Raw genomic sequence first — 14,317 nt, 5'->3', positions numbered from 1 at the left:
CCTCTTCAGCTGCCAGTCATGAAGGAGCTTGACAGGCTTCTAGTGCTTCACAGCTGCAGAATCTATTTCTGCTTCTTCAGGGGAAATTGGAAAACTTCCACACACTTTGCCAGCCTGAGAATCCCACATTAGGCATCTGCTGTGCTTTTGCTGCAGAAAGGGGACCCTGACATTGCCCAGCTGTCAGAGATGGCATTTGAACTCCTGCTGGTAATATTGGGGCAGCTATTACTTATACTCTGATCCTGATATACTAGAGAAAAAAGATACATTTTAATGGACTTCAGGTTTTTTTGTTCCTAGGTAACTTGTAGGAAATTTTCAAAGTTATGTTCCGGCTTAGACCTAGCTTTGAGCCAAACATACTTAATTTCTTAGAGTGCTGATTTTGCTTCAGGATTTTTCTTTTTTGCCCACAAGGATGATGAAGTCTTCATTGTATTTGATTTTTATCAACTTCTAATTCTAGAACAGAGAAATACGGATTCTTGAAGGACTTAACTTATACAGTTTATGCTAATTTAGGACAAAGCTAAATTTTTATTAAAATTTATGCTCGCCAATGTACATTGACTGTTCTCGTCAGTGAAAACCATAATATTAGTGAAAATCTAGTAAGGAATCATGTGTATACATGATGACAAGTAGTAGTAGTTTGATGTGAGAAATCAGAAACTGGGTAAGAACCAGCTGCTGATGTGGTTTCTGAGAAACAGAGATTGGTGTGACTTGTTTTAGCTGCAATGTTTTTTGGCAATGACATGACCAAGAAGACTATACAGTTTCAGCAATACACAAGGAAACAACTGATGGACATTAACTGTCTGTGTTCCATTGGATGTTATATTTGGTAAAAGAGAAATTAGGGTTTCTTTAAAAAAATCTAGTGGTATTATGTTAGGTTAATCTAGTTTTTTTTAGAATCAAAACCTCTGATGATTTTAGAAAGGAAAAAGCCTCATGGCCGGTATTGCCAAGAAGCCAGGAGTTTAGAGAATTAATTAATATGTACCAACTGCACATAATTTTTTAAACCTTCAAAAAACAGAAAGGCCCCAGAAGGATTCCATGAAGAAGGAAGAGAAGAATCATCCAACAGAAAGCTTAGTTTCATAAAATGAATGATTTGATAATATTTTAGAGATTCATGTAAATTACAGTGGGCCCCTACATAGTAAGTGCCAGTGAGTTGATCAGTTTATTCATGAAAGATTTGAGTATAGTGCAACAGCTGACTGAAAAAATTTACCTTAAATGTAAAACTCTTGGAGAAGAGGTCTAAGATGTAAATCTTACCCTTAAATACATGGGTTTTGATAGATAATGGGCAGTATAGATTATCTTAATTTAAAGCTGGGAATAGTCAATGTGGTGTGGTTGGTTTTCCTGTTTCACTTATGTGATATATGTAACTAATTCTGACAGTCATTAAGAATATTTGTGTGGTTTTAGAAAACCCTCTCTATTATTTGTTTTGGGGAGCTTTATCTTCTGACCTACAGCACCATTATTTTTAGGATTATTCTAGGGAAAAAATTTAATAGTAGTTGTAATTTAATATCAGCCTAGTTGCATTGATATCATTGTGTTGCAGTGGTGACAGCAGCCTTTTGGATTTTTTCTGAGTTGTTTTCGAAACACATGGATATCCATGAGCTTCTGAAGAATTTTTTTTTATTATATCATCGCCTGTGTATTTAGAATAATTATGCTATGATCTGGTGCCGAGTCTTAAATGAAGTAACAGCTTGTCTTTTATGTTCTTGAGTAAATCACCAATTTTTATTGGCACTTATATATTTCACTGTTTATTTTATTGAGTGAAATCTGTTTCTCTTATGTCCTGTGCAGAATGTGAAAGATGATGGGCAGCATGTATGGAGATTGAAACACTTCAACAAGCCTGCCTACTGTAATCTTTGTTTGAACATGCTGATCGGAGTGGGCAAGCAAGGTCTCTGCTGTTCTTGTGAGTATGAGCATTTCCATGTCCGTTTGTCCGTTTGCTTGCATGTCTGTTCCTAGAAATGTTGCTCTTGCTGGATAACAAAGAACTAATAGCTTCCCCTTACAAAACCATTGCTGCCACAGTAGTGTCTCCCCCTCCTCTTCTCTTCTTAAGTGCCCATGGTTCTTTTCTTAATTTTTCAAGAGATTTGGCTGTAAAATGTGTTGTTTGAGGGAGTTTTCTGCTTTCAAAGGGTTATCACTATTAGATCCCTTTGGAGTCCATTGCCCTTTTTTTCTTTACTGTTATTGCTGTTTTATTTTTTATCAGAGAGTATCAGACTTAGGTTTTAACTTTATACATTTGTTGCTCCTCTTTTGTTTTTACTAATTTTTGTACAATAGGTATCAACTTGACAAAGATCTAAGTCCTGTGGTTTCTAATTCAAATTTTGCACAGAATTGTTTTGTTAATGATGAAGGTGAAAATCCCACTTTCCCAGAAATCAAGTTTCTGTAACAGTTCTAAAGTTTTGTATAGTTACTGGTTTTGTAGTCATAAATCTCAATGCATGTATTTCACTGATTATATATTTTAAGAAAAGGAGCACAGAAAAGCTACTGCATTTAATTTGACTTTCATTAGGCTATTAGTTGCCATTACTACATTTCAGTTCTTTGAAACTGCAGTATCTGTGCATTTCCTAATCACCTGTGTTTCACCACCTCTTAACATGTCTCTTGAGAAACCAAGGCTTGCTGAAAGGTACCTTATCTCCATTTGAAAGTTTCCAGAAATGGAAGATCCATATCTTTCTTTTGTGTCATGTTCCAATGATTGATCTTTTTTTTAAGACCTGTTTTCTGATTTGAATATGTCTTGTGGACGATCCCAGTGATTGGTTCATGTTATGCCCTGCTCCATTAGATGAATAAGAACTTTAGTACACAGCTGTATTCTTCTCATGATAGTACCAAGTCACCTTTTATTTTTCTTTTTGGTAAAATAATCTGCAACTTACTACAATTGCCTTTCAGTGGTTTTGGTATGAAAGATAGCCCCTCACAGGTGATGAGAACCTTTCTGCCTATGCAGTTCTATTGATTTAATTTGAAATTAGTCTGAATGAATGAGGGGTTTGAATTGACCATTTCTCTCCTCTGGGGGCCACAGACTTCTCTGAAATATAATTTGGAAGTAAATGTTTGTATGCATTTTCACATAATATAATTTCATTCACCGTACTATGAAACGGGAAAGATACATTTATTAAAATTCAAACAAGTAGGAATTGCACAACTTGAGATTGTTAAATGCTGATAACAGCAACTGGAATATCTATATCAAATACTGATCTGACTATTAGATTTTGTAATGTTACATGCTTTAATATTCTTTTTTGTCAGACTGATATTGTGAAGAACTAAGACCAAGAGAGTTCTATTGAGAAAATAATGTAGATCACCTTCAGTAGTTACAAGAAATGGGTAGGCCAGTTACCTTGACTGTCCCAAAACGACCAGCCTTGCAAGGCTTGCAATTTTTTTCTGCTGCAATGTCTTTTGAGAATGTATTTATTATTGTGCTAGCCATTTATTTTGTGAGAACAGTGGTCTCAGAGTGTCTGAAGAACATACTCCTTTCAATTACTTCATGCAGCAAGAGCCTGAGTCTACTTGCTAAACTATTCCACTATTTCCTTATTTAGCTAAGCTTTTTCTCCAGTATATTTTCAAAGCATTGCTATAGATTTCATTATTTGCATTTTAGATTGTGTGGGAGGAAAAAAAAAAAGGAGGGGAACCACAGGGGTCCTCACCATCCCTCCATGGTCCAATCAACAATGTTACTCCCTGCAGTTTGTCTGATTAATGGCTGCGCCTCCCACTGGGTTTGTGTAATAGGTGCAAGCAAGGTGTTTAGAAGTACTTTGTGCTTAATTGCTCTCGAGGTCAAAAGCCTGAGACATATACCATGCAGGGAGAAATTCATTCTCAGTTTTTAATAGTTGACTCTATTGAATGCAGGCATAAGCTGTAGCATTACTTCCTCATCTTGGCACAGTTGTATCATTGAACTCAGGAGAGCTTTGCATTGTATCCTGCACTGTAGGTTTTCCAAATGCAGCTAGCATGATCTTTAAAGACCTGGTCAGCGATAGCAGTTACCTAAAACTGGTGTAGGAGGGCTTAGGGAAAAAAAAAAAAAGCTTCTCAGGAGTTAGTACTTTGTAAAACAGGACTCAAAGTTATGGTGATTACATGGAATGCGTGAAAACAATTGCTATTAAAAAATGAACTAATCAGCCATTTCTGATTTATAAATCAATGGTAGGAACAACGTAAATTCATTGGCTTTTATTTTTGGGCTTGCCAGCTGCTCTCATGCCTATAGTTGGTAAAATATATGTTTTTTTCTACTAGCAAATAACACAAACCACTTGGCAGTCACCAATTTGTCTTTAATATTTTTGTAATTTGGGAATTATTGTGAAAAAATTTAGTAAGGTCTGATTTAATTAAGCATTTCCTGTTATGCAATGATAGTGCATTCTTGGATTTCTCACTTGCATAATATTTCCTGTTCTAATTGGCCTTTTGTATTCCATGGAAAAAGCAGTCTAGTTTGAGTTTTCATTGACTGATTGGATTGATTACTTCGAGATGACATGCTGGTAATGTTATTTGCTTCATAGAAATGTAGTGAGAAACACCATTGCCTCAACATCTAATAACGTCTTTCTTTTTTCAGTTTGCAAGTATACAGTCCATGAACGCTGCGTCTCCAGAGCTCCTGCGTCTTGCATCAAAACATATGTGAAGTCTAAAAAGAATACTGATGTAAGTTTGGGGTAGCATTAGCTCTGCCATGTACCTGTTAATTTAGTAACTCTATGTATATCCACATTTTTCTTTTGCAGGTAATGCACCATTTTTGGGTAGAAGGAAACTGTCCAACAAAATGTGATAAGTGTCACAAAACTATCAAGTGTTACCAAGGCTTGACTGGACTTCACTGTGTTTGGTGTCAGATTACAGTGAGTATACTACAGTAAAACCTTTCACACAGGTTTGAGAGATAAAAATCATTGAATGTCTTTCTGTAGCCTCCTAATCCGGAATGTATCATTCAGTTTAGTCATCAGCAGTGACTGGTGTGTGTTTAAGGAATGGTATGCAGAGTATTCTTAGGACTTCTTAATTGTAGCCAGTAATTATGCTTATTTCATGTAATGAAATGCTTACTTCAGTATATCATGAAGCAAATTTGCTTCATGACAATATCCATATGAAAATAATGTGTGCCACTAAAGAGCAGAATTCCCAATCTTCACTGCAGAAAGATTAAGAAAGTTTTCAGTACCAGGAAAAATCAAGGTCACTGTGACACTAGGTCTAACTGGTGATGTACTGACAGGCAAATGAATTTGAGGACATCTAGTAGGATACAGTGATTCCAAGTGTCTGGGAATAATAGCAGAGACAAGTTGATAATATACTAATCTGTGCACCATGTCAAATATATACAACTTTTGTGCACTCCTTATTCAGCAGGAACCAGTAACTGGAACTAATGACATTCAGGGAACACTGCCCTTATAAGTGAGATCTTCATGCTAGAAGGAGCAATGCCAGTATTTCTGTTTCTAGCCAGGGCAAGATTTAAATCTAAATGGAGAGAGAGATTTCAGCCTTCTTCGCGTGTATTTGCTGGTTTTGCTGATATCATTATTATTATTGTTACGGAACAGCAGTTATTTGTTCAGTGCTTTAAATAATAATATGAGACTGAGGCATTAGTGAATGTTTGTTTTAAACGTAAAAGTTTGGATGTTTCGTGACATATTTTCTTAACACAAGAATACAAAATATGAAACATCATCAAAGAAAACAGATCCAGGATGCTTTCAGTGATAAGCTGTTATGATTACTTAAAAACAATATTTTAGAAGAAAGTAAATATGTAGTCCAGATTGCTGTCAAAATTTGGATAATTTATGTAAAGAGTAAAACAACCAATCCAAAATGTTTTGCATGTAGATAATTAAACTTAGGCGATGGTACATGTGTTTAGCAAGAAAAATAAGGGTGTTCTGCTGTAGATATACTAGTGTTTATACCTGTATAATATGTCTATATAATTCAAGAAATATATATTATGTAACATATGTTGACTTCTAAAGTCAAAGGAAGTTGCAGATTCCATCTTTCTTCAGTAAAAATTATTTTCCCATCAGTTCATGCGGATCTGGACCAGATTTGTAAAGGTTTTTCACTCCTCGAAGCCGTACATCAAGATTCAAAGGATTTTCATAAGATCTGTTACTCACTGAAGAAGTACTGAGGAATTATTTATGATTGAAATCACTCTAAAGAAAAATGCTGAATTCTTTTGAAAATGTCTTGGGTGCTTGTGTGCTTATTTAAATGCCTAAATAACTGTCGGGGTTCCAATTAAAAATGGGTGCGTGCTTTTTTGACAGCTGAAGTTAAAAATATTGGCACTAAGGTTTACAGTTTTTCTGTTTATTTCCATCAGTAATTTAAAGGCCTTTTTTAAAAGCAATTTTTTATTTTCAAATAAATTTAGAAATATTTTATTTATTTTTATATATTCAGATTTGAATTAGACACAAGTAAAGAATGAATATTTTTAAATACTGCAAATTATACTTCAAACTCCTATTCACTTGCAGTTCTCTTCACTTGATTTATTCTATTGCAATAGCTTCATTTTCTAATAGTAATACCTTTATTACAGAAAAAGTGTTTTGAATTTCTAACACATGTGTGATTTTTGAATGGATATTCTGAGGTTATATAATTATGATTACATCCTTCATGTGTTTTTCAATTCCTAGTACTGCACATTCACAGCTTATAATTGAAGGGGATGCTCTTTATTATGGAGTTAATTCTGAGCCTCTTTCATGCTTTTTTAATATATCTATCCTTACACCTTAATAAGGTCAGTTCTGATGTCAAATAACTGACTCAAGTCCCAAAATTTAGAGATGTTTTTCACTAAGGAGCCTTGTTATACTGACTTCTCAGCCAAATCCACGATCCCTCTTCCATATAATTTGTAGTTCTCCACCATGGTAATGTAGATTTTTTTTCCCCCTCATCTTCTCTCCAGCAAATACGCTTTTTCCTGCTTTGCAGGTTTGTGGGTGAGATAATATTCTACAAGAGATAGGTTTAGGATAAGGGAGTTTTGGGGAAATGTATATAAAACCTGCTAAAATATTTTTTTTGAGATACATGCATATTATTTTGTTTATTTGTGTCAAAGTGTTATTTCCATTAAAGCTACGTTTCTTCTGCCTTTTGTTATTTGCTATGTGCCAATTCTGTTGTCAGAGATCAGCAGAGACTAATAAGAAGATTAAGCTATTTTTTCCTAGATAAGTTTGCATGCCACTGAGTAGCAAAGCTGCTAATTACCACTGAATGTGTGAAGATACTTTTATTTGATGTAACATGGCCTGGTGTGCATTAATTATGGTACAAGTAGCCTTACCACTGAGGCAGAGAATTAGCATGACAAATGATTTAGATTACAGGGCTACCAAAATACCCTCACAATAAGGCTTTAATTCTCAGAGTAAATCAAAACTCTTTAGACTTTTATTTTCTGTTGCTAAGTAACTGCCTAAAAAGGTAACTTTGCATTATAAATTAATATGGACAAGGCTAATATTAGGTGCTGTTCAGTTCAAAATTCAGAAATGTCATGTCAAAATTAACTGTACCAGATAACTTTATGAAGACCATATTACCAATAAAGTTTATATATATCAGCAGTTGGTACAATATTATTGCAATTTTGATAGAGTTCATATGAGTTAAACCATTTAAGGGAAAATGAGTCAGTCATTGAAAAAATGTGATTTAGAGACGCAGGCATTGAACTACAGGTTTTGTAACAGCTTTTCAACCTGTTGAACTAATACTGTATGCTACCTGTTATACTAGATAAATCACTTGTTAGTAAGATTTTTTACCTCACAACTCCTGATATTTATTAGCCTGATTATTTTTCTTTACTGTAAATATACACCTTTTCAAAAATGTCCATTTCTAAAGGGAAATGGATGCTATCTGGATGCCTTAATGCATTTTATTGAATCTATACAGAGATAATAACACAGAATAATTTAGGTTGGAAAAGACCTTTATGATCATCAAGTCCAGAAAGAGTAAATTTTCATGAAATTTTACAATATTAATTTTATTTTATTCTATCTCTAATGATATGGTGAAGTATACTAGTTAAATGTGAATGCTTTGCATGATCCAAGCACATGACTGTGCCTTTGTACTGTGTGCCTGAATATTTAGAGTAATTTGAATTGAGTTTAATTCTAAATTATGACCGGGAACTCTTGATTGCTAGTGCAAAATATTTCATCATTTATCATTACTTGTTAACGTTTTATGTTCCTGTTATATGCACATTTGTCCATTCAGCCTCTGTAACAAAATGGAAGTCAGCCAATGGTCTTCCTGTCAGCAGACCTGAGGATATCCTTTTGATGTTTTCAGAGTAGAGCTATTGTCATTGCTTTCAAGAAAACTGGATGAATTCTAAGCATTACAAAAATTACAAAAAGTAGAGTAGTTCCAGTTCCTCAGCAGTCAATGGAAGCCTGAAAGCTGATTCAATCGAGACCAAAATTTACTCAGTGAAGTTTAATGTAGGATATTCCTGTGTTCTTCTCTTTTATTTGAATCCGTAGTGGCTATCAGCTTCAGGAGGAAAGCAGAGTTACACCAGTATTGCCAAAAGCTGCCTTGAATTACTCACTAGTAGTAGAACAGAAGCTCCTGGCTCAATGCAAGAAGCTCTCTCCTGAAATGAAGCTTTTGGTCAGCAGTAACAGTATGCTGCTGTTAATGTATTGCTGTGCCATGTTCTTATTTTGTGTGCTGATCCACACATGCAATTTCCAAACTGAAAAATACTTTAATCCATCATTCTTCACTTTAATACAAATATGTTAGTTTTGTCCATCCTAGGGAGCTTTCTACTGCAGTATGTTTTGTTTTCCTTCCAGAGCCTCAGTAATAATTAGGTTAATGAAACTCATCCCCTCTAAGATGCCCATTTTCTGATGCTAATAAAAAAATGTCTAAGTTGAATCTTCATTTTCTGTCTTCATATAGTTACATAACAAGTGTGCTTCACACCTGAAACCTGAATGTGACTGTGGACCTTTGAAGGACCATATTTTGCCACCCACGTCAATCTGCCCAGTAGTGTTGGTGAGTTGTTTGTATGTTAATTTCAGATGTAATCCTCTCTCAAATGCAATGTTAAAATGCTCTGGGACTGCCTGCCAGATATTTAAGTTCACAGGACTGTGTGAACCTTAAACACAATGTGAAATCCTGGCTGATGGGTTTATAGGCATAAGTGTGTTTTACCCTCTACATACTGCATTTCCCTTCATGTGAGAATGAACCTTCTGTAGGGCATATTATAACTGAAGCTGACTCAGGTTTTATCACTTATTCAGACTGTACTTACCAGAAACTGTATAGGCAGAACACTTCTACATTTTACATCTTTTATAGATCCAACTTCCCAGAATAATGAAGTTATTCTTATGGGCAGTTTTTGCTTGGGATGCATATTGTATATCTGCAATGCTGAGGTCTCTGATCTAAGCCGGAGGTTGCCTAGAATGATGGCACTGGTCTTGCAGTAAGCTATGCATCAACATTACAGTATATTTTATTCTGCAGTCATGGACAGTAAATTTCTCTGTCCACAAAAACAATAACTCAATTCAATGAAAATAAAAATGCATGCTGTGTGTAGGTTGTATAGAAAAGAGCTGACCATTTTATCATTAAAAAAAAGAGCTTGAGAATTAACTTATGTTTTCACATATTAAATTGGATATTTTATGCTGATGAAAGTCATAGCATCATCATATTCATAAGAGAACAGATGAGTGGTCCTCTTTAAATATATTTCTAATAAGTGTAATAAATGCTTGAACTCAAGAAAGTGTAATTTATTGAAGGGAGGCAAAAAAGAAAGTATGCATCCTAATCTTAAACCAGTTGCTGATCATTAGGAATAATATTTGTGTCTATTGTAAATTACTTGTTTTCTAATTAATCCTTTTGGCTGTTTTGTTTATAAATCTGTTAAAGTAAAGATGTTAGACTTTGGCCCTCTACCTGTGTAAAGTGGAATTATTCCGTTGCTCTCAATGAAACAATCCAATGGAAACCTGCCTTTAATATTTATGAAATATTTAAAATAATTTTTTAAATCAAATCACAAAAGTGGCTTTTTAGTTTGTCTCTATGGCATTTTTGTATTATCTGGACAAGTTCTGATTGATACTTATAAAATATTATTTTAAGTTTGTTGGATGATTATATTTTGTATTACCTTATTTGATTTTCAGGATTTGAGGTCATAGTTTAAAAGTTTGCATCTGGAAATTATGATTCAGTTATTGGGCTATTGTTTTCAAATTAATGTCATTTATCATTTGCCCTTCATATTAACAGAATGAATCTTCAGCATGAAATTTTATCTTCAGTTATATTGGCATAACTGCATTTTCTTTTCAGGAGAGGAAGAGGAATAGAGGAATTAAGATTTTCATTCCACAATTGGAGTTTAGTGAAGTTTTTACAGGATATGTAGAACCACTCTAGAGTCAAATCACTCTTCAATAGGTTTGTTTTATCTCCAAATTTTCAAGGCATAAGCAGAAGTAAATATGTTTTCCTGTTTTGGAATCATGTTACTGACAAGTGCAACACAAAACATGTATTTCAGCACAATTTATATTGTTTGGAATGGAAAATATATTTTGCTGTGATTTAAGGGAGACGTTATAATTTTATAGTATATTTTTTCATCTAGTAGTTTCTTTCAAAAATGCATTAAAGTCCTGAGTTTACTTATGTTACAAAATACTACCTCACTGACCTAGCTAATAGTAATTTCTTCTGAAAGTGATTGGTAATAGTGTACATATGATTTGTGATTGTAATTTTTTAATTAGTGTCTCCCATTTCCTGTTATGGGGATTCCTTTTGAGAAACATAATACTTCAGTGCATGTGAGACCAGCATTCTCAATAAGGACAGCAAAACCAGTGAATATATTCTTGTGAAAGCCATCTAACCATGCAAGTGTGTCTGTTAATAAAAATTGTGTGTTCTGACATACAAATCTGACCATGGAAGGGTCCTTCACCCAGGTCACCATTTGATTTCAATGATCAGCTGAGCATTAATATTCTTGCAATGCTGTGTGTATGTGGAAGGCAAATAAAAGCAGATAACCATAATGCTGCCTGTACCAGACATATCCTTGAGTATTTCGAGGTGTCAGAGAAGAATGTATTTTCTTCTCCCATAGGATAAAAGGAAAACAGCAAGATGAAAAATCTTGTATCTTTCATCTCCTAAAAATGTTGGCCCTCCTTTCCACCTCTAGCTTTGGAAGATTTCTTTCAGAAAACTGCAGAAATAATCTCAGAACAAGATGCCTTCTCCTAAGTTTTTCTTCAAGGGTACAAGCTAAATACCTTCTCATCTTTTCTCTTTTGCAGAGGCAGGGGCATTCATATTTTTTTCCTTTTTTATCCAGCATGTCTCATGTCTCATTTCTTCAGTTCTTGTGAAGTCCAGCCTCAACAATTTCTGCACAGTTAAAGGACTTTTTCACACATTGCATTTCACAGCACCATATACCATAACCAGTGCTACCAAAATGATCTCAGCTGAGTGACTCTTAGTGGCTGGAGAGAGAACCAAAATGCCTTGTCATGTGAAAGTTAGATGGCTGATCTAAGTTAAATAAAGGTCCTTCCATCTTACAAACTGCACAAAAATAGAGCTTTCCAAATGTTATTCTTCAATATGATAAGCTACATTGTCAGCTGAAAAAAACAATGGGGAAACTCAGTAGTTGACACTGTGTACATCATGAAAACATCACATCTGTCTAGATTCAGTGTCTTGTAGCGATTTTTCATATCTCACGGCATCAATTTTAAATGTTTTAGTAAAATGTAGTTTGTCAACTTCTGTCCTTTTTACTTTTCTGTTTACTGTATATGAGGCTTCTTGTAGGGTGAAGTTTTTTATTCAAGTTAAATGAGTTTTGTTATAAACGGTGTGCAGATCTCAAGTGATAGTCTTTTAATAGATGTCAGATATGCTTTAATGTTACTGCCTTTTATTTCAGTAACATTTTAATTAATTCATACTGATTGAATAAATGTACATTGAGACTTGTTTCCTAATGAGGGCACATTTAGAGGAAAGGTTTTGCATCATTCTGATATCCTGTGGGTAATTATATTCTAATTATATGGTGGGGGGGAAAAGTCTATAACTCAGTACTGATATTGTTCATTGGACCCAATTAATTACATGCACATAATGAAAGTTCATGATAAGGTTGACTGGCAGTGAGTTTAAAAATCTTTAACTCAATTGAATCCTAGCCTACCAGGAGTACAGAATTAGATCATAACCAGGTTTAAAACTGGGTATTGGAATGAGATGAGTGAGTAGTGGAGAAAGCAAGATTGGTCTCTGCTTATGAGACAGTTTCCCTCACCCTGTCCTTTTATACGGCAGAAAGGGAAAAATGTTAGCATATGTTTTGTCTTTATTTCATGCCTGCCCTTACTTTGCCCCATTTACTGATGAACATATAGGATGTTCTAATTTTTATTTATGTCTGTGGAAAAGTAATTAGATTTTCAATTTCCCACCAAAATAGATACAGCCCTGGATGGTGACAAACCAACCCATAAAATATTACTATTTAATAAATAAAAATGTGTATTCATTTCATAATGTATGATGATTTTGATTCTCCTGTTTGTATATGTGAGTTTTTCAATGAATTTTTTTCACTTAATTTCTAGTATTATTTTTTAAAATCTTAATTAAAACATTTAATTGTGGAAATAAAATAAAATTAAGGAATAAATTGAAAAGCATAAGGTACCCTGCTTACAATGTGAGCATTATTATATGACAAATACCACTGTCCCCATAGTAATCAGTTTATTTCAAAGGTGGAGGCTATGGTATAATATTGAATGTAAAGAATGAAAAAAAAAATAAAACAGGGTTCATTTCTTTGTGTTTTGATATCCTACTTCATTGTTTTGCATTCTGTGAAAAATGGGTCATCATGATAAAAATTTTGAAACGATTTCCATTTTGTTTCTTTTGTCTTGTGAATGAATTTGACTTTTGTTTGGGTAGTGAAGATGTTACAACATTTTATGACAAAGTCATCTAAGTGTAAATACAATTGATGTAGATATGGACTATATATACAGACCTAAATTGGTATATATAAAATGCATAGACTTTTTATACATCATAGTGTGCATCTCTTTATATACACAAATACAAAATACCCTCATAAGTCAAATTCACTTGACCTCTTATTTTAAAATATAGATGACTGTACAGTTGGAGGGAGAAAACATATATCTGATTTCTTTGGTATTTTGTTATACAAAACCATGAATGTTCAGAAATCTTTTTTTTTAAGTTCTATTTAGGTATGTAGAACAATATACACAGCAGATTACACGTATTTAAGATGGGAAATGTGCTTTATTTAACTTACTCAATATGCATTATGACCTGTAGTTACAAACTTTTGTGGAATTATGGCAGGTATATTGTATATTCTGACAAAAAGTAATACAGAATTTAAATTAAAAATACTGTTTAAGAATTTTACTTCACTATTAGTATTTAGACCACATAGAATAGCTATTGGCTATAATTGCAACATAGTTCAATAGATATTTTTTCCGTGTCTGGTAATGTGTTTTACTAATGCTATTTTCCTGTGAGGTATGTAGACGTTATTCATGTAGGAAAGCAGAGTTGTAGAGAGAGAGAAAGGGAATTAGCAGTGCCTGGTTGAAGAATGAGCTTTCTTAATCCCCTTTCCAGTTATTAATCCTGAAATGATTCTTCTGTTTTTATAATGGTAGAGATCAGTTTTAGCTCAATTGAATCCAAGCTCAACATGGAGCACAGAAAGTCAGTGCAGTGTGTAAGCATTTTATGAGCAACTCAATCCTTTGAAGTTGAGTACTAGCCTTATCCTGAGTTTCTGAACAAAGATACTACAAAAAAGTAGCTATTTGAATATATATGCTTGGGGGGGGGGGGAGTTGAATTTAGATCTGGTTTTTGAATATTAAGTAATGACATAGCAACTGAAAGAGATTTAAAAAACAAAACAAACTACTTTTTTGCTTCTCTATTGTGTTTCATATTGCAGCTTCAGTTCTCTGAGAATCTAAATCAGACTTGAAATATAATGGTGTCCTTATCTACGCTAAGA

The 14,317-nt window shown here is 33.9% G+C and overlaps 1 protein-coding gene across 7 annotated transcripts in view; it reads left to right on the top strand.

The window, feature by feature from the left end:
• Positions 1-14,317, top strand: part of DGKB (diacylglycerol kinase beta) — a 377,865-nt gene that overhangs the window by 143,554 nt on the left and 219,994 nt on the right. For all 7 annotated transcript variants that reach the window (XM_063152328.1, XM_063152337.1, XM_063152375.1 and 4 more), the window contains 4 exons: positions 1,852-1,969; positions 4,700-4,788; positions 4,869-4,985; positions 9,118-9,216. In XM_063152328.1, the coding sequence (XP_063008398.1) occupies positions 1,852-1,969; positions 4,700-4,788; positions 4,869-4,985; positions 9,118-9,216 (423 nt within the window). The remainder of the gene's footprint in view (positions 1-1,851; positions 1,970-4,699; positions 4,789-4,868; positions 4,986-9,117; positions 9,217-14,317) is intronic.

Source organism: Melospiza melodia, chromosome 1 (genome assembly GCF_035770615.1).
Source record: "Melospiza melodia melodia isolate bMelMel2 chromosome 1, bMelMel2.pri, whole genome shotgun sequence".
NCBI classification, from domain to species: Eukaryota; Metazoa; Chordata; class Aves; order Passeriformes; family Passerellidae; genus Melospiza; species Melospiza melodia.
Note: the sequence above shows the minus strand (reverse complement) of the source record. Positions and strands in the feature narration are given on the sequence as shown.